The following is a 21,456-nucleotide window of genomic DNA, read 5'->3' as shown; positions in this document are numbered from 1 at the left end:
GTAATATTTTGGCAGCTGAAAATGTCTTGCTCCTCGTAAAATGTTAGAACTGATGAAAAACAACCAAAGATTACAAAGTCTGGCTGGAAATACAGACATTATTTTGAGTTTGCCTCGTCTTTAGCTAAGAACAAATTGTGCTCCATTTTCGGTTCTGCGGGAAACAAGACGTTCTCGACTGCGAAAAACGAAGGGCGGAAAAAAGGTTAATTGGAGTCCGAGCTTAATCTAGAACCTGCAGTTAAGCGTAAGACCTGAGGTGGCAGTAGTGAGCATAAAAATGACCAGCTTGCATCCAGTCTCTTTAAAACTTGTTACTGATTAACACGTAATCAGATTGCTTTCGAAATGAAGCAATCAAAGATACCCGTTTGAAGGAGTAATCAGTAATCAGTAGTTGGATTACTTTTATGGAGTAATCCCAACAACACTTGCAACACCAGCAATTATTAACATCACTTTATAGAATGTAAAACTAAATCTTATTTGTGTTAATTTGTTTTATTATACAGAGAAGATTACTGAAAAAAAAAGTCAAATCCAAATGAGCCGTCGGTTGTGCAATTTAAATGATTTGGGCTCACTCTGAATAATACTCCAAAAATCCACAGTGTAAACCCCGATTAAGCTCAAAACACCCTTTAAATGACGAGTAACGTGCATTAAACTTAATTAATCACGTAAAATTGACAGACTGAGGCGCTGCGGTTGCTCAGTGCATGGATTAACAAGTGAAATCTCAACAATAGCCTCACTTTGCTGACACGGCGTACAATGATATTATGTATTAAATCAGGGTAAGCTTTTTGGGTCCTATTTTGTGGATGTTGTGCCTACATGCTAAAATCCGCTAAGGCTATAATCGTACTAAAAACACGTCCGCGAAACGCAGCGCACACATACAGGCATTCCCCCTTCAAGCATTCGGACCATATGGCCAGCCCCGAATGCTTAACCTCTAACCTGTGAGACGGAGTCCGGACAAAAACGCCTAAAGAAAAGTGGGTTAATCTGCACTTGGCTCACTGAATCAACAGAACACAGTGAGAACAGTGGGAGTCCTGGAAATCCTTTCTTTACCCGCAAATCTACAGCGCGCACGGCAGTATGGGACAGTTTAGGCATGTTTGGGTAATGTTATGGCAAAGATAGAAATCACTTTGTTTTTTTTGCTGGATATGACTGATGTAAATAAAGGAGTTTTGTATTCTATTTTGGTGTTTTCATATGATTTTATTTCGTATGTAATTGTATATGAAATGTGTTATTAAATCTTTGGGGGAAGGGAAGTAGTTATGACTGAAGAAAAAAAAAATCTGTCAACATTCTGGTCAAGCCAAATCCTTGATTGTGTTGAGCAAAGGATATCAGCAAACCCTGATGAAAAAAATCTTCAACATTTGTTCATTACAAGACTGAAAAGTGTGGTGTCTATCGGTGCTACTTTAAAGGGATTTAAAGGAATAAAAAAAAAAAAAAAGTATTTTGCTCCCCCCACATGTTCCAGCAATGTCCTAATGTGTAGAATGAGCTCAGACCGTCACTAAAAAAAGGTGTTGATTCGGGTCTGAAGGAGGTCGGGTCTGAAGTGCCGTCATGCACGAGCTTAATACAGAGGCTGCAGTTACGCGTCAGACCTGAGGTGGCAGTAGTGAGTACAAAAATGGCCAACTTGCATCTAGTCTCTTTAAGCAGAGATGCTTTCCCAAGAGTGTGAGAAAAATGGTATTTATGGTATTTAACCTCTTAACCCCCACCTGAAACGAGCACATTTTTTCCAGTTGGGCACTACCCAAATCTAAAAGCCTAAAAAAAGCGATGAGAAAGCAACTAAAAAGTGTCAAAAGAGCAACAAAAATGTGCCAGTAAAGCAGCCAAAAGGCGACAAAATCATAACAAAAAGGAGACAAAAAGTCAGTTTTGTGGGTCTTCGCTTTCAAATGAGGCATTACACTGTTTCTCTCCGGTTGAAAATTTAGATTTGGGTAAAGCTGGATCGGAGAAAATGTGCTTGGTTCAAGCGGATGTTATGAAGTTATGAAGAAAATAGCCTTTTTCCGTGCTTGGATGAAAAAGTATTGACTGAAATGTAAAATAAATAATTTAATAGACTGCACTTATTTTCTTTTTGTTTTCCGGTTTGTTGTTGATGTGTTTAGAGACTAAATTAAAACTTACTCCTTGATCTAAATCTGCAATTTAAATGAGAAAAAGACAGACCCCTGCCAAGCCTTTACAACATGCAAATCTAAAAGTTCACAACTAGATATTAGTAATCTGACTTCAAAGTTTCGTGATTCATATCATGACGTCAGCGCTTACAATTGACCCAATATTGTAATAGTAATAAGATATGTTTTTGTAATTCGCTCTCACAAAAAGCTGTTTTAGTTTAGCATTTCATTTTCAAAGTCATCTTGCTAACAGAACATAAGCCAAAACCCACACATAAGCTTTCAAAATGCATAACTCCGTTGGCCAGAAGGGTTGGAAAAAAAGGGAGAAAGCTTCGAAGTTTTGGTTCAATCAAATGATTCAGTTTCAGCGAAAAGTCCAGAAAACATGCATCATGCCACACAATGACAGCCATTTTCATAGATCGCTTTGCCATGAAGGAAATAATACTAACGCAATACTCACCCCGTGCGCTGGGTAGGAAATCCATCCTAGCTCCCCCTGGCTGGCTTTGGAGTCTAACAGGTTCACTGTGAAGAGAGGGAGAAAAAACACAGCAGCCATGAGAGCGCAGCCCTTGTTAGCCCCTGTTAGCTTCTATTAGCCCTTATCAAATCCCACAGGAGGGACCCCCAAACCTCCAGCTCTGATCATCGCCCTGTTTTCCCAGCTGCCACACACACACACACACACACACACACACACACACACACACACACACACACACACACACACACACACACACACACACACACACATACTTGTAAATCAGTACAAATGGGGACCTCAAGGCAAACTGCTCCATATGGGGACCCCATTTTTTTTAAGGGAATAGAGCCACCAAAACCACTCTCAAAAATTTTTCTTGAGCCTTGGGCTCCAGATGCAAATTTTGAACCAAAATCTCCTAAGTTTTCTTTTTAATTTTTTGTCCGGTAATTGGTGACTTTTGGGGACCTGTCTATTATGTAGTACCTGAAACAACCACCAGATGGCAATAGTGGGGAAAATTGTATTTCTTGTATTTTTTGTTATTTTTGAATGTTGGTAGATAGGTTAACAGGAAAAAGGAGGAGGTTTAAAACAAAAAAATCAATGCCCAACAAATGTTCATTAACAATGAAATATTTATTTACAAAAAACTGAACATGGGTCTGTCGCCCAACGGTTTGCCAGTTATCATGCATGTTCTTCAACACGAGTAAGTTGGAGGGAAAGTTTAATAGAACTCTTGACTAGAGACCTGCAACGGGCGGGAATTCTCACAAGACATGCACGACTCGACACTAATTTTGTAGGATCGGTCAGGATTCATAAAGCCTACAAAATCCATTCCTGTACAGGTCTCTACTTTAAACTCTTGCATAACTTTACGATTGCACAACAGTATGAAAACTCTACCTCTAGCTGTTACTTCCTGTATTTAAAGGAACAGGCCACCGGTTTTCCATACTGACATATGTTCTTACCTGAGCTTAGACGAGTTAATGTGCACCTGTCTGGTCTTTGTGCGTGCACTCAGTCAAAAAGACCAAAGATGTTGTTAGCAATTAGCCTCATCTCCACTCCTCTATGGGGCTAAATGGGGTTAAGTTAGAAGCCACCAAGCTCTTCCACGTTTCCCATGTTTAAATACAGTTACATGAGTAGTTGCACCTCGACATCTGCGCAGTAAGACGCCAAAGTGCTTCTTAAGTGTTATTACGCCTTACAATATAGTTCCCCTTTTCATCCACTTAGAAAATTGACATGTTTAATTTTGTGTAACTATACTTGGATCTCACATAACCATATAGGGGGAACGTGGAGGAGCTTGGTCGCTTCTAACTTCACCCCCATTTGGCCACATAGAGGAGAGGAGGAGAGGCTAAATGCTAATGTCTATGGTTTCACACATCAAATCACAATCAGGCTCAGGCAAGAACATATCTCAGACTGAAAAAACAGTTGCCTGTTCCTTTAAAGGAATAGGCAACTGTTTGTACATACTGAGATATGTTTCTTACCTGAGCTGTGACGAGTTCTTTAGGACCTGTCTGATCTTCAGTCACGAAAAAACACAGCGCAGACGGCATTAGCATTTAGCCTCTCCCTCTCTCCTCTATAGCTCCAAAACAGGTCAAGATAGAAGCTACCAAGCTCTTCCACGTTTTCCCTATTTAAATATGGTTACGTGAAGTGTTACACTACAAAGTATAATTACACAACATTAAACAATGTGGATTTTCTAAGCGGATAAAAAGGGGAACTATATTGTAAGGCGTAATAATACCAGGAGTAGTTCGAAATCCGCGCAGTAATATCTTCACTTTAATGCACAGTAATCTTGACTTTACTGTGCGGATGCCAAATTACTCCTGGTATTATTACGCCTTACAATATAGTCCCCCCTTTTATCCGCTTAGAAAATCCACATTGTTTAATTGTGTGTAATTATACTTTGTAGTGTAACACTTCACGTAACCATATTTAAATAGGGAAAACGTGGAAGAGCTTGGTAGCTTCTATCTTGACCTGTTTTGGAGCTATAGAGGAGAGAGGGAGAGGCTAAATGCTAACGCCGTCTGCGCTGTGTTTACGTGACTGAAGCCACGGGGGAAGATCAGACAGGTCCTAAAGAACTCGTCAAAGCTAAGATAAGAACATATCTCAGTATGGAAACACGGTGGCCTGTTCCTTTAAGGATCAATAAAAGCCAAAAAATATATATACAACAGAACAACGTTTTCTTTAGCCAACTCTTACAAAAACGGTTTCTGTCATCGTACCTAATGTGTCATAAGCACTTACTTACTTACTTATTACTTTCTTTTACAACTTTGTCGTCTCCCAGCCTCAATCCGGTTTTTGACGTAAAATTTGACACCCTCCCATTTCCTTGTTTGAAGTGCCCCAGCAGACTCTTCAATACATTGGATGCACTGCGCCTTACCAGGGACCTTTCCAGACTGAATGTTGTCCATGAGGGTTTCCTCTACTGCATTCACTTCCTGCACTGTCCACGGTCTCTTTTTTCCTTTAGATCCTGGAAGATATGCAAAAACTAGAACCAGAACACTTTTTATTGCCATTGTTTGAGAACAGGTTCACAAACTAGCAATGTTTCTCAGTACAATCGTGCAACAAACATAGAATTCAGGTAAAAATAAGCTATACAAACTTTAAATCTACAAGGCCATAAGGGCATGAAGAAAAAAAAAAAAAGTAAAATATAACAAGACGACAACAAAGACATAGACATGACTTACTATGACTTTACAGACAATAACCAATTGTATTGCAAGTAGTTGGAATGAGCTTTACCAGTGGAAGTAGACATTTCTTCTGTTGGCGTCCGTGTCTGCAGTCCCTTTCCTCCCGTCTGTCCTGAGTGTTCAAGACAAGTTATAGTATATAGCTAAAAATTCTCTTTTCCTTGGTTCTATGAGCATAAAGAAATCATTGATTTCACTCACCAACATGAAATTGTTTTTTTTTTATGTTATTATTTTTTTTTTTTTGTAATTACAGCTTCAGCTTTATTTCTGTCCCTTTTATATTAAATGTATGAATTGTGAGAGCAATATATACATGGTTCACACAGTAACTAATGCCAACGTCAACACGTGTTTGAAGACCCACAGAATAATAGAGACGCAATGCTGAGCGGGGACTTAGCACAAGTTCCTGGATGTTTCTCCCATAAAATGTATCATCACTTCATTCTGCAACACTATCACACATTTCTGACCAGTACCAATCCTTCCACTTCTGTTGCTCTTGTGTTGCTCGCTCCAGTCTCCCTCTCTTTACTCCTCCATCCCTGTTTGCATCCGTTTCTCCTTCGTCTTCTCTCCCCCTTCCTCTCCCATTTCTACTCCTCTCACTCCCCTCCTCCCTCTCATCCGTTTGCCTCTCTCCCCTCCGTCTGTCCTGTATTTCTCTCATCAGTCTCCTCCTCTCTCCCCTCCGCCTGTCCTGCATCTCTCTCCTTAGTCTCCTCCTCTCTCCCCTATGTCTGTCCTGTATTTCTCTCCTCAGTCTCCTCCTCTCTCCCCTATGTCTGTCCTTTATTTCTCTCACCCGTCTCCTCTCCCCGGTCACACTCTCTCTTCTGTCCTGAATCTCTTCTTCCCGAATCAAACAGCCAAACTCTCTCCTTCATTGATTGTTTAAAATACCTGGAGACTTCGAAGAAAACCCAGGGATATGATCTTCACTTCCTGGTTGAAGGTTTTGGAGTGCAGGCTCTCCCCTCTTCCTGGTTCCTGTGGACATAATGAGATTAATCTAAGCAAAATACAGGAAATAATTGTCTTGTTTTCTTGTCCTTGGTCTTGGTGTTACTTGTTCAAATACCTGGAGATTTTGAAGATGACGAATCTGGGGCTGAGATTGGATCAGTTTCATCATCTGATGCCTCTGTGTCTTCCATGACCCCCTCTAAAAACAAAAATGAAATGGTTACCAGGACACTTAATAGATAACAGGAAGTAACAGTACATGGCATTGTGAAACTTATCTTACCTTGTGGATCTATATTTATTTGATCCAGATTCTTTCTATGTGGTTGCTTCTGGTGGGCAGATGAATCGTCGTCTTCACTGTCTGTGCTGCTCTTTGTGTGATCTGGGACATACTCATCTTGGCGGCCTTCAGATGTGGACATGTCATCCTTTCTGGGGTTTGACTGAAAAAGACAAGACTCAATTATGGATTTGGGCATGCAGTCATTTAACAGGACACAACCTGGACGCAACTAGACCTGGACGTGAACAGGTCTGGACAGGAGACCAGACCTGGCTTGTGTCCGAATGTCCCTAACCCCTCATTCACTATATAGGCCTGCATTATATAGTAGTGTATAGTCCACTCATTCTGTTGGCGATTTGGACAGAAGCCACTACTTTCTCCGAGCTGCGCGACGTCACATGCACTGCGGCTGCAGATTTCTTTATTTCTTTTTTCTCAGAACTTATTCATTATACAGAGAGACCTTTTTTTGACGGGTTGACCTTGCTAAAGTTTCTCCATGAGTTGAGTGGCTGAGCTAAACCTCAGCAAAATAAAAAAAAATGCAAAGTCAAACTTATTTGCTATATAAAAAAAAGTGTTGGGAAAATATATAACTTTCGTGGGATAGACTAATCTGTTTTGCGCATAATCTGTCATGTGGACAGAGATATTTGTTTATATTGCTGTAGAAAACTCTTTATTAAAATATCCGGTTAACTATGGGGCGTTATTTTTTTCCTTATAGGCTATATGCACAGTTTCCCCACGTGACGTCTTCCTGGACAGTCAGCCAGACGCTGGACTTCCTGTCGCTGGTCGTTTATGTTCACAATTAGCAGATTCCCACACAAATGTAGAGAAGCTCAGGATCTGGTTAAGGACAACGAGTTACTGATGGAGTCACAGAAACGTGTTACAAACATCATGTTCGCTGTGAATCTGCCCCAAAGGAAACGCCAGCTGTCGTAAGGGACGGAGCTTTATCTTAGAGCTAAAGGCTAGTGTTGAAAAATGATAATATAACATGTAAACAAGTAAATATAATTTAAACTAACAGGACGATTCTTTTTTGCGCAGGCTCGTTCCAAACGCCTCGCTAGTTTTATTTTTTATTTTGTGTTAGCTGCGTTAGCCTCAAGACAAAAACATCCACGTTATGAACACGGAGTTTCCTCCAGTGAAGTCGTTACGTCTCATGTAATATTTTCTAACCTGCTCCAGTCACATCTGAACTTTTACTCGCTGTCCTTTACCAAATCTTAAGCTATTGCTTCATTTCTGTGGGACCTGCTAATTCGGACAGGAAGGACAGCGTCTGGCTGACTGTCCAGGCGGAAATCACGTGGGGTCACTGTGCATATAGCCCATTACCCTGCAGTGTCTTGCCTTAAACAATATTGTATGCACAGACTTACAATTTGAAGTAGTGATGTAATTTCAAAGTTTTTGTGTGTTTCCTTTGTGAGCCACTCTTCTTGTCGGGTCACACAGGCATCGTGGTGATTTCTCAATGTCTGCAGCCAACGAAAATATCTTACTTGTGACTACAAAACAAAACAAAAAAATCACTCGCTGTGTTTACATGTATCTGCCCTATGAACAGCATGAGACTTAAGGTTAAAACGTTGGATAAAACATTATGGCCATGTAGTGGTATTCCTTTTATACATGTATTAAAAAATGAATGAATAAATAAAGCCTTTTCTATACAGTACAGTGGTTCACAAGAAGAAGAAAAAACATCTCACCTCAGATTTCCCATGTCCCTCTTTATCCTTCGACTCATTCATTGTTGCTGAAAAAATAAAGTTGAGTTAACTATGGTAGCTGTGAACAATCTTTGCTTAACGTCCTGAGATCTCAAACATAGTCTATTGTCCCATTGTTAGATGAGTTATTTATGTTTAATGCCTCTGTGGCAGTCTCAGCTCCACTTCCCACAGCACATGGTGCTACAGCAGCTTCTTACCACGATGCTAAACATGTTCAATGTTATGGTTATTCTCAAAGCTAAGACTGGGTCAGACAGAAAAGTTATGGACGACCCAATGCAAAAAAATGCCCACCAGTATTGTGGAGCTCAAAATAAATGTCTAATTACTTTACACCAACGTTTTAACTGTATAATGTATTCCTTGTTAAAGAAAAGTGAGGCCACGTGAGTCTGGTTTTGCTAATGTACAACTAGCATGATAGCTAACCACCATGCAGCTAGCTAATCAAGCTAATATCCACTAAACTTTTCAACAATCTAATCTAAAAAAAAAAAAGAGCCTCATATACCTTCCTTCAAGTAGACAGTTGAGCAAAAAATAAGTCTGTCTCTTTATGTATTGTGGTAGAAATGAACAGAAAAGCTAGCACATTGCCACAGTACTTAGCACTGTTTTTGAAACGTTTTTGAGCACATATCTTAGAACATGAACATTGCAAACTAATTTGTCATCTCTAACTTAGTTAACTCTCAAAAAAAGACTTACCAGTTTGTTGACTGTAGGCTACGTGACATCTGTCGTGGACGCAGATGCAGAGAGATGCAGAGCACGGGTAGTGGCACCACTAGCTCCTCCCCCGCAATGCAAAATGGCGGCCAGGGATTTTGCAAACCAAAACAAACCAATGCTAATTTTTTAAAGAATATCAAAAGACAAAGGGTTAAATAAATTAGGCGAAGGAGGAATGGCATTTTCACATATGCCTACAGTGAAAATTGTGCCTGTGTCCACAGGCTACTTAAAGCCTTAATATCCAATTTATTTTTAGCATTGATTTCAAAAGAAGAGTTCAATATTAAGAGTTTTAAAGCATGATGTCTGCTAATCAGCTATGCTCCAACTTTTGGACACAGAATAAAAAAATTTAAATTGAAGATTTGTCTAAAACTTTATAAACTGAAAAGTTTTTCAATGTAGTATTGAATGTTTTCTTTCTTGTAAAATATTGTGCAATGGTCGGTAGTTAGCACATAGCTGATACCTGTGTGTCACGATGTAGTCAAGCCACCATTTTGTATAATGAGACAGTTTAGAGATGGACATTATGAGTACCTGTTTATCCTGGTTTGTGTATCACGATGTAGTCAAGCCACCATTTTGTATAATGAGACAGTTTAGAGATGAACATTATGAGGACCCGTTAATCCTGGTTTGTGTATCACGATGTAGTCAAGCCACCATTTTGTATAATGAGACAGTTTAGAGATGAACATTATGAGGACCTGTTTATCCTGGTTTGTGTATCACGATGTAGTCAAGCCACCATTTTGTATAATGAGACAGTTTAGAGATGAACATTATGAGGACCCGTTAATCCTGGTTTGTGTATCACGATGTAGTCAAGCCACCATTTTGTATAATGAGACAGTTTAGAGATGAACATTATGAGGACCTGTTTATCCTGGTTTGTGTATCACGATGTAGTCAAGCCACCATTTTGTATAATGAGACAGTTTAGAGATGAACATTATGAGTACCTGTTTATCCTGGTTTGTGTATCACGATGTAGTCAAGCCACCATCTTGTATAATGAGACAGTTTAGAGATGGACATTATGAGGACCTGGTAATCCTGGTTTGTGTATCACGATGTAGTCAAGCCACCATTTTGTATAATGAGACAGTTTAGAGATGAACATTATGAGGACCTGTTAATCCCAGTTTGTGTCATGATGGAGCATCACCACCAATCTGTTGTTATTGTTGATAGGGATGCACCGATACTACTTTTTTCTAAAACTGTTATGAGTACTTTGACTTGAGTAGCCTACTTGCCAACACCGAATACCAAAACGAGTACCATGCGTTTTTCTCAAACATTCTTGTGTATAGATGGTTTATAGACTATATCATAGCAGACTAGTTAGTAGTTACCCATTTACCTGAGAAACGTAGATTTAGTTATATGAGAATCTTACATATGCTATTTTATTCTTTTTTTTTTATTGAATATAATTTTCATTATTATTAATCATTTTTTCCAAGGCTTAATTTGTCATTTGTTTCCTAGGTCCTGGATACCTGATACTATCGGTGCATCCCTAAATGTTTGTTTTCTAGTTCGTTTTAATGGACCTCTCAGTCTTAATTGTTCTTTAAACGTCACTATTGTAAACAAAACAACAATATTAACAGCTTTAATATAGCTCCTTTTTCACAAATTGTCCCGACCGGCTCAATGAGGAAAGCAACCAGAAGGGCGGTTAAATACCAATTTTATTACAAAGTTTAACTCCAAAAATGGCAAAGGTGGCTGGAGACCAGGCTGGGACTGAGCTGAGCCACCAGGCCAGATGCAGCCAATCTTAGGGGACAGCTGAGAAGCCACACCCAGTAGCCATGGGGGAGGGTGGAGCACCTGCATACAAAGAGGTGAGAGGGAGGAGCAGAAGCAGGACACAAGTCCCTCCCCAACACTCAGACAAGCCAATTTATAATTCTATTTGTCAATCCATCAACTGTATTTGAAGAGAACCATTCATACAAAATAACTCAAAGTGCTTTACAAATATTCACGCAATGGTTAATGACATAGATTTAATGACTGATTTAGACTTGATTCAAAGCAGCCAGCGCTGTTAATAAACGCCCTTGTAGTGAAGATAAAAAGATAGAGGCCGCTATGAAAGTTCATGGGAGGCAAATGATGTGGTGCACATTGAAGTTGGTTTCACGTTGGATGTTGGATATTCACTTCCAACACTTTGGTAGGCTACTGCTCTGGAGACACCTACAGCATGTTCCACACAGCCCACAGCTCTAGACTGGTGAAATCCTGTTCATGTGAAGCCTACATAAAATCACATTTATGGCACTTTTCTACCTTCATCTGGTAAAAATCGTGGAGGCAAACAATAACAGTGATCGCTCCTAGGACAGGCTATAGATAGACTCAGGGCAGATAAAAGTCCCTCTGCAGATAGGGCTGAAGGCTGAAGAGAACATTTATTTTAGTTTTTATGATTTTCTTTTGGGTTGTCTGTGTTAACAAATCATGTTAACATTACGCTTATATTGAATTAAGTTGAAATAATAATCATTAAACGATAATGGTGGTGACTGTGGCACAGTTGGTGGAGCGGGTCGTCTCATGATCAGAAGGTCGGGGGTTCAAATTTGCGTACTGACCTTGTGTCCTTGGGCCAGACACTTCACCCTCCATGCCTCAAGTGTCTGCGTACACTGTTGTATGAATGAGAGAGTGAATGGTTCCTTGCTGTGTGCCTACAGTATGTAGGTGGAAAAGCGCAATATAAGTTGAGACCATTTACCAATAAAATATATCCATTTTAGTTTTAGCAATGGTAGCTAGTAACTTAAGAAAACCAGTTACCGTCAAGCCCTAAATATTTCTCATATCCTGCTTATTTGCTTTTTTTTAATTGCATGTTACATTAAGAACAACTAATATTTTCATGTATTTATAATGTAAAAGGTTACAAAGGTTGAAGTTGTAATAAGTGCAGTGCAACAGCAAACACATGGTGGTGGTGTTTTGTGGGGACTTGATGATACACACTACCAGAACATGGTGTCATATGAGGACTGATGCAGTACCAGCAGCCACCTTGTGGGGGCGCTGTTTTGTGGGGACCTGTGATACACAGAACCAGAACATGGTGTCATATGGGGACTGCAGTACCTCAGTGTGTCCACTAGGGTCGCATACACTCACACTAATTCAGGTTTTGGACATTCTGGGGACTTCTCAGGAAAAGTACATGGGGCCCATCTTGAGGCCATTTCTAGCCGTTTAAAAGCATTGTGCCTCTGGGGACCTCGAATGAGGTCCTCATAAGGTTTTAGGTCCCCACATGGCTGGTGTGTATACAGGTGGACGTCCCCACATGTGATGCTTTACAAGAACACACACACACACACACACACACACACTCGCCACATAAGATCTTGATCCTGTCCAAACAGTAAAAGCATGTCATGTGGTTTTGGATGAGCTAAAAGATTGTTGAAGCCACATGAGGGCGATGTGATTCTTATCTTCATGAAATAGGGCTTGATTTAAAGGGGTCTAGTTAGATATTGGGGTGTAGTCTCTCCCCCCCCAAAAAAGTTTCTCCCCCCAAGTCAGTTTCAAAAGTAGTGGCTGTTTTTGCTTTTTCAGCACTTTTTTCTCGCCAGTTTTGTTGCGCTTTTTTGTCGCGTTCTGCTTTTTCATCACTTTTTTTGTTGCATTTTTGTCGCTTAATGGTCATGTTTTTGTTGCTTTTTCAACACATTTTTCTCCCCAGTTTTGTTGTGTTTTTTGTGGCATTGTTGCTGATTTTTCATCACTTTTTTGTTGCCTGTGTAGTTGCATTTTTGTTGCTTATTTGTCGCAGTTTTGTTGCTTTTTCATCACTATTTCCTTGCCTGAATTTTTTTCCTTTTTCATCACTATTTTGTCGCCTGCTTTGTTGCTTTTTCAACACTATTTTGTCGCCAGTTTTATCGCCAGCTTTGTCAGGATGTTGCTGCGTTTTCATCACTTTTTTGCCGCCTCTTTTGTTGCATTTTTGTTGCTTGTTGATCATGTTTTTGTTGCTTTTTCAACACTTTTTCTCCCCAGTTTTGTTATGTTTTTTTGTCGCATTGTTGCTGCCTTTTCATCACTTTTTTGTTGCCTGTGTAGTTGCATTTTTGTTGCTTATTTGTCGCAGTTTTGTTGCTTTCTCATCACTATTTCCTTGCCTGAATTTTTTTCCTTTTTCATCACTATTTTGTCGCCTGCTTTGTTGCTTTTTCAACACTTTTTTGTTGCCAGTTTTATCACCAGCTTTGTCAGGATGTTGCTGCGTTTTCATCACTTTTTTGACGCCTCTTTTGTTGCATTTTTGTTGCTTATTGGTCATGTTTTTGTTGCTTTTTCAACACTTTTTCTCCCCAGTTTTGTTATGTTTTTTTGTCGCATTGTTGCTGCCTTTTCATCACTTTTTTGTTGCCTGTTGAGTTGCATGTTTGTTGCTTTTTCAATACTATTTCCTTTCCTGTTTTGTTGCATTTTCATCAATTTTTTGTTGCCTCTTGTTGCATTTTTGTCGCTTATTTATCATGTTCTTGTTGCTTTTTCAACACTTTTTTCTTGCCAGTTTTGTTTCTTTTTCAACACTTTTTTGTCGCTAGTTTTGCTGCTTTTTCGTCACTATTTTGTCACATGTTTTGCTGCGTTTTTATCATTCTTCTGATGCTTTTTTTGAGAAGCTTTTAGATTTGGTTAAAGTGGATGGGAGAAACTGTGCTCGGTTAAGGCCGGGGTGTGGAGGAAGTTAAGTCACCGTTTACGTGCCATACAGTGGGTGAGAAAAGTAATACTAAAACTCCCCCTGTCAGACTCATTAGTGACACCGTTTCCTCCCTCACTAAAATGACAGAGCCGCTCTTTCCGTTCAAGCTCTTTATTATAAAAAGCAACAAACCTTTTTTTAGCAAAGACGACATGCGCCCGTACAATCAAAGAGGGTATGCAGATGATGTAACAGCGTGGCATCAGAAGCCAAATGAGCGTCCCACTGAGCTGGGGAATGTGTAATTATTTGTTTTGACCAGCGCCGTCGTTTTTTTTTTTTTTTTAGAATGAGAATGACAGAAGTACAAAACCCTCTGTATCCTCGTGCCAACAAAGTGCCAGAAATGTGGAACACAATACTTTGAAATAGTTTGTAAAATCAAGCTACATTCATCTAGTGGCACAACACGGACTATTCCTGGTGCATGTGTGAATGATTGTCATCCCTGTGTGTGTGTGTGTGTGTGTGTGTGTGTGTGTGTGTGTGTGTGTGTGTGTGTGTGTGTGTGTGTGTGTGTGTGTGTGTGTGTGTGTGTGTGTGTGTGTGTGTGTGTGTGTGTGTGTGTGTGTGAGGCAGTGACATATGGAGCGGGGGGAACGTGTGTTATGTGAACGGGCCGCTTCAGGAGGCTGAAGTTTAGCGCCGCGATAAGTCGGTTTGGAAGCGCCGCAAACAAGTATGAGCGTGACTTGGACCAGAGAGGGAGGAATGAGAAAATGACAACAATCAATCAAAATGCTACACACATACAACAGCCTTGAGCAAATCAGCTCGAGAAATGTTTGAAGTCATTTCAAAATCCTGAAATATATTTTAAAAAAACACCCAAAAACCCATCTTTATGTTTTTGTTTTTTTCTAATTCTTATGTTGAGTTAGGTTACATCCCAAACAACAAGGTAAAATGAGGGAAAGCAGCTGTGCACCCAAGGACTATTCTATAAAAAAAACGTAATCTTTTGGCCAATACCAAATGTTTGGGTAACACTTTATTTGACAGTACCCTTGATACATTGTACTTAACTAAATTCAGTATGATGTAATGTGCTCTGTAACAATGTGTAATAACTTGTACCTATGGGCTAGATACACAATGGAGTAAGTTGTATTAGTACTTTGTAGGTAAATAATGTAATAGGACATAACCCTAACCCTAAGGTCTCATGTCCTATTACATTATGAACCTACAAAGTACTAATACAACTTACTCCATTGTGTATCTAACCCATAGGTACAAGTTATTACACATTACATTGTACTAAATGTAGTTAAGTACAATGTATCAAGGTAGTGTATAATAAAGTGATACCAGTGTTGGTTTTCTATAACAGCATCCACAAATGCATTTATTTAATCTAGCAAACTTGATCTAACTGGAATATAAGCAAATTCAAACAGAAACACCCTGAACATTTCAAAGGGGGAAAAAAAAAAAAAACTTTACCTTCTTTCTATTTCATAAACCAATCGTTTTTGCACATCAGAACAAAGATTGAGATGGAAATCATCACTTTCTCGCATGGAGGCAGATATGTGTGCCAGGGTAGCAAACCGACCCACATATGCACACGATAGAAGATTTTATTATTACCACGTCAGAATCTCCGTGGCTAAATTGCAGGTCCACCTGAGCCGCGGACACTCCGGGCCCACTCGTGACTGCATGAGTGGCACTGGGCACGTTCCCCATTAGCGGCTAATGAAGCTATCTGTTCATGTCAGATAATGCAAGAGCAACAACCAGGACCAGTGCCTCCAATTTACATTTCTCAACGAGCCGAGCCTACACCTCAAATTGAGCCGAGCGGGGAATTTGAGAGCAGAAAATTAGACACTCTCGTATCTCAAATGCACGGAGGGAAAAAAGTCCCCTCCAGCTGCACTCGGCTGCACCCACACATTCTTATATACACTGGACGGACAACGTGACTGGGGACAAAACTGTGGCACATCAACTGCACTTGGTACTATTGAGTTAGGTCAAGCCGGCACCGGGTCAGGCCTCTCTGTGTGGAGTGTGTTCTTCCCATGTCTGCATAGGTTTCCAATTAAAAAAACAACAACATGTGCAATAGGTTCCCCTTTGGGACTTGAACTCCTCTCGAAATAGACTCTGAAATCTCAGTGGGAATTTCCTGGTCAAATAGGACAAAAAATAAATAAAATCGTGAGGAATACATATATTATTTATAACACATAATATACCACATATACTTCTTTAGAAACTATATGGTTGTAGATGGAGACTGGGAATATAAAGTAATTCAAAACTTTACAGTGAGATTTCTATCAGTGTACATATATGCAAGACGCACACAGCACCTCATGCAGAGATATTTTATTATTATGAAAATAAGCATCACAAAGCAGAGCTATAGTCATCAATGGATACAATGTACAATGAAAGGTTTGCTGGTCTTGTAATGCTGCCTGAGCTCTTCAACAAAATCAAATAAATACCTTTAATTCGGACATGCCAGAGCCTACACTGCTTCCTACACTGCTTGTTAATATTTGAAGATGAAATAAATGAAAAAGCCGATGACCTTGTTAAGAGAGCCTTATCAACCCGCTCCCTGCTGTAACCCTCACCACACACACATGCACTGGAGCGGGTTAGCATGAGCCGAGCATGTAGCCCCTGACTGTCCCATCAGGGAGTGCCTCTAAACCAGGACTCCGAGTATTAATAGCCGACTTAGCTTCACGGCCTGTGAGCAAAACATCAACAGGGAGGAAGCTGGAATCGATATTTAGCACAGATTTTTTGGGGGGGTGGCCTTGTTAAATAGGAGAGAAATGGGCTGGTTTAGTCTCTGTGTTTTATATGGTAATGGGTCAGGGACAAAGACTTGGATCACTATTTTGCGGTCCAAATGTTTTCCATTTAGAGATAAAGAACTGGAGATTGTTCCACATTTAAGAATTTTGCAGGACAGAGGACAAAGCACTAATACGCGATCGAGAAAGTCCCACTCAGTGTGAGAAAGGACCAGTTCTTCCATGGTTCTCTAGTAGGACGGTTTTTTTTTTGTTATTGCATTTTTCTGCAAATTGCCGTATTATTGAATAAGAAGTGTGACATTCATCTCAATTTTGATTCCCATCTGAGCACAGAATTGACCTGCATCCACTCCCATCACAGCTGGTTTCAACAGGAGGGGAATCCATCATAAAAAAATCCCTCCTAATTCACCATGCGACGGGTTTGCTGACCCATAATTCTTTGTCCATAACCTCATCATTGCCTCAAAACGTGAAAAACACAACCTATATCTATCAGGCGGATCTGTTTGGCTGCCGTTTAGTGACGTGATGATCTTCTTTTTTAGCTCAGTGGGTCATACATTGCCTACCCCGGCTTCAAGACTCCATAAGCCTTCGCTGTACAGTCAACTATGAGTCAGAGATGCCAGTCCGCTTTAGCACATGGCGAAATGAGCAGGGCACACATAATGGGAGCACATGTTGTCTTGATATGTGCCGCGGCGTCTTAGCTGGAGAGCAGAGCAGGTTGGCAGGCCGCAGTGCAGCCGGAGCCAGGCGACTTGTGTCTGTTTAAGGCTGAAGTGTTCACCTCCCATTTTGAATTATTCAAGTGCACACAGTGGCTGTGTCTGATGTTACTGCTGCTGCCTTCGCCGCCGCCGCCGCTCTAGATCCTTTTCCCCCCACCCTATATTCTTCCTCCTTTTCCCCTCGCTGTCCGTGCTTGTATTTCCTTCACCTGTCTCTGTAAGCCTGGTCATTCAAACTCACTCAGACCTGCATCATGCCTCTTTCTGATTCAACATAAAGCTCTCCCGCCTGCTGTAACGTCACTGAACCGGCATGCACTTACTTTTTCATCAACTCTAAAGCTCAATGTACCTTTGAAGCAGAGAAGCACACTCCCTCTTAAAGGTGCAGGCAATATTTTTCCCATTTTTTTCTATACAGTGGTGTGCAGCATCCAGATTTTTTAGAAAAGCATAAGACGGAAAAGTGCACAAAAAAAAAACCATAAAAGCGGTAATTTTACATCACATAGAGAAATTACTAACTGTTGCGATTTTTGGTTGTTTCAGTCATCTAAAAATATTCTTGCATTATCTTTTCCTCTCACTTAAAATACACTGATTTTAGATCCTGCACCTGCCTCTAAACACTTCTACAAACAAACCCCATCTGTGTGTTATGAAGTTTTAAAGTTATAAAGTTTGACCCTCACATCCACGCCCACACACTTTTGAAAGCCTGAAAAGTAACTTTGGTGTGGGTGGGCTGAGCGAACATCTTTTGAGCAGGGGGAAAAGTAGCACTTCTAATAGGTGCCATATAGGTCTCTGGCGCCGTGCGTAACAGCGGGACGTGCGCGCCTGGTTACGCGGGCCAAGCCTCACCATCCGCGGCTAAAAATACTCAAGGCCTCTCGATGCCCCGTGAAGCACCGACAGTATAGGCTACACCAGAACTGAAAGTAAAATCCGACACGTTTTAATTTGGATGTAAGTTTTCAAATTCACCGTAATATAATGCTTTCTTCTTCTTCAGCTTTTTTTTGTTTGGTTTTGTAAATAAATTCTACAAGTTAGTTTGCACAAGTTAATGATATTCTCAAAAAGTCGGTCGAAAGATGACAAGGCAAACAAAAAATAAAACTGGCTCGAAAAGGAGAGGGGGAAGCGAGTTACAGTTCCCATCATTTGGTTCAAAGCAGCGCACTTGACACTCCCGATCAAACAATAGTGAGTTTGTTATTTTTGAGTGCACCTTCAAAGTCCACATAATGCGCAAGTCAAATTTAACCCTTCGATGTGCTGACAATCAAAGAAAACGACAAGCAAGGGGGGGAAATGATTTCAGTTTCACGGACTGGGCGATTAAAAGAAGCAATTGTTGAAATAAAATTAAAAACTATGTTAAAAAAAAACGTCACTGTTTAAACAAAGGTTTCCCTGAACAGCCATTTTTATTTTGCGGAGTCTGTGATGAGGTGGGGGGGGAAAAAAGCATATTCCAAAACCTTGCTTTTTGAACATTTTACGCACGGGTTAGTGGTTTCAAGTAATGTCTCGTTATGCGTAAAAGCGCATTGTCTTATCTTAAATGTCACAGACAATTTAAGTCGTGACGTTGGCGGAACATGTTTGAGTTGAAGCTGCAACTCGCTACTGACACTCTCAGGCAAATTAATAACTGCACAAGTCAATTACTCGTTTAGTTGATATTAACGAGCAATACGGCGAAGAGAGGAACCCGCCGTGCCCGAGCACTTCAACATCCACTGTGCCATTCTGCCCAACAGCACAGCCTGCGTAGCCTCCGAGAGTTCACGCAACTTTTCTAGTCTTTACTGTTTCTCCCCTCTCATTACCGCACAAACAGGGAAGTTTCTCTCAACTTTCTTGTCACGCACACACGCACGCAGCGGCAGCAGCAGCAGCAGCCACTTTCTCGGATCACCGGCATTTTATTCTTCCGCAACTTTAGCCAAACAAAGCCAACACATCGATCAGTATATAGGCCTTCCTCGCATGGTTGTTGTTTTTTTAATAACCAATGCCCACTATATGCAAATGTGCAGACCTCACCCAAATCTACTTTTTTCTTTTTCTAATTTATACAGTGAACGGCAGCCCTTTCAAACAAGATCAATCAGGTAAACCCTGCAGACATAGAGTTATAAAACGACTGCAGAAAAATGAAATGTTAACTAAAATTATTCTTACTTTATTTCATTATTGTTATTATTATTATTATTATTTTTTAGATTAGCCAATTTAAAAAACAAAAATGACGCGCGGTCTCGGGGCACGGTCTGCAGATCTCTTTGGTCCGATCAGGACTGACCTCTCCTTATGGCCTTGGCCCATGTCAGCACAACTTTTCAAACTCTTTCAAACTCACGTTTTGTGAGATTTTTTTTTCCTTCGACAGCTCTCCATTGTAGACGGTTTAATTTTTATACATATTTCTCATTGATCCTCATCTCTTGATCTCCGAATAAACGTGTTCTGCGTGCGTAATAGAATAAACAAATTCTCCCAACAGGTCAAACTAAAAAACAACCACACAAAAAACAACAACAATAATAGATTTTTATCTTTTGACGTTTGTGTTTGAGTTTATCACTTCTGGGACGCCGACGCATAGCCTACTCACTGCACTCTGTTACGACCCCGGCAGTGTTACGACCCCACACACAGATTAAGCGTAGACTATTGCACCATGCAAGATAAATAACACAAGACAAAAACATACAATTTACAAGTTGTAGAGAAAAGTGTAAAACACATAATTGTGATAATAATGACAGTCTGTCAGAGCCTCCTTGAGCTGTACTCCCTCGTGCGTACTGCTAAAGAGTGACACAGCCTAAAACATGGGGACTTGTTCCTTTCACATGCATTAAACTCACTTACAGGCTCATAAGGGCTCTTGCATTGGCATAGACTGTTTAGCTTCAAATTCACCCTGAACTCAAATATCTCGTCTCGCGCATATGCGTCTCCCCACGCTGTGTTTACAGTCTTTAAATGTGCATGAGCGTCTGACTCTCTGCAGCCCAGCCGTCTGTAACCTATATTCCTCAACGCAGCGGTATATTGGGAGAAATACGAGGGGAAATCCACACGGCCGGAGTCCCCATCGCTCTCCGCGGATCACAACTCCTCCGTCTGCGTCTTTCTGTCCAACTGTCACGACCGTCACACGCGCGGTGTTTCACCCCCCAATTTATCCCCCGCTTCATCCCCGGACCACGCGCCCTCTTTTCCTCTCCTTTCTTTTGTCTGCTTGAAGTTTACTCATCCAGTTTCCCCTCGCATTGTCTCCAAAGTGTCACATCCACGCTCCACGTCAGTTCATTTTGGGGACAGTTAGCGGGTCAGTCCCACAGTGTCCCCCCGGGCTGCGTCTCCCAAAAAAACACAGAGACGCGCACGCACAAATAAAAAGAACCCTCGCGCATAAAACAAGCCAAGTTGCCTTACCTTCATTGGGGGGGTAGGTGATGGAGAAGGCGGGGGGGACGTAGTGCAATAAAAGACTTAAAACGGGGAAAAGAAGTGATCGCGCAGTGCAATCCATGGCGGCGGATCAGTGGTACATAACTCCATGAAGCCACTGGCAGATCTGAGAGCGTGCTCGTACTCCTCTCCTCACACTCGCTCGCGCTCTTCGCTCTCGCTCCCCCCACCTCCCCTCCCCTCCCTCCCCAGCTCCCCCCCCCTTCTCGTGCGCTCCTCACTGGCTGTGCGCGCACGAGGCTTCCGCAGGGTCCTACAGAGTCGCGGGGCAGAGGAAGAAGAAGGGGGGGAAATGGAAACGGCATAGTGAGACAGTTCAGAGCCGAGACGGGTTCAACACAGGTCACTGGGGGAGGCCAAAGGGAAGCGGGTATAGGAGCGGGGAGTTAATGGGAATTTCCTTCAGAAGGAATAAAAGGTGAACAAGTACCACGTGACGGGCTGACGTCCATTATCGATGGATCTGTCTTTGTGTCTGTGCTGAAGTAATACAGGGTTTG

At 41.1% G+C, this 21,456-nt stretch overlaps 1 protein-coding gene and 1 long non-coding RNA gene across 4 annotated transcripts in view; both read right to left on the bottom strand.

The window, feature by feature from the left end:
• Positions 1–21,093, bottom strand: part of epha3 (eph receptor A3) — a 116,689-nt gene extending 95,596 nt beyond the window's left edge. For all 3 annotated transcript variants that reach the window (XM_079563387.1, XM_079563388.1, XM_079563389.1), the window contains exons 1-2: positions 20,921–21,093; positions 2,641–2,705 (exon numbers count right to left, since the gene is read on the bottom strand). In XM_079563387.1, the coding sequence (XP_079419513.1) occupies positions 2,641–2,705; positions 20,921–21,017 (162 nt within the window). In that variant the 5' untranslated portion in view covers positions 21,018–21,093. The remainder of the gene's footprint in view (positions 1–2,640; positions 2,706–20,920) is intronic.
• On the bottom strand, positions 5,395–6,725 carry LOC306968074. Its single transcript, XR_013793232.1, has 3 exons — positions 6,682–6,725; positions 6,514–6,597; positions 5,395–5,541 (listed from the first exon to the last, which is right to left on the bottom strand). It is a non-coding gene; the product is annotated as an uncharacterized lncRNA (long non-coding RNA).
• Positions 21,094–21,456: the final 363 nt, after the last annotated feature.

Source organism: Gobius niger, assembly GCF_951799975.1.
Source record: "Gobius niger genome assembly, chromosome: 9".
Taxonomy (NCBI): Eukaryota; Metazoa; Chordata; class Actinopteri; order Gobiiformes; family Gobiidae; genus Gobius; species Gobius niger.
The sequence above is the reverse complement of the archived record's forward strand: the minus strand, read 5'-3'. Positions and strand labels throughout refer to the sequence as shown.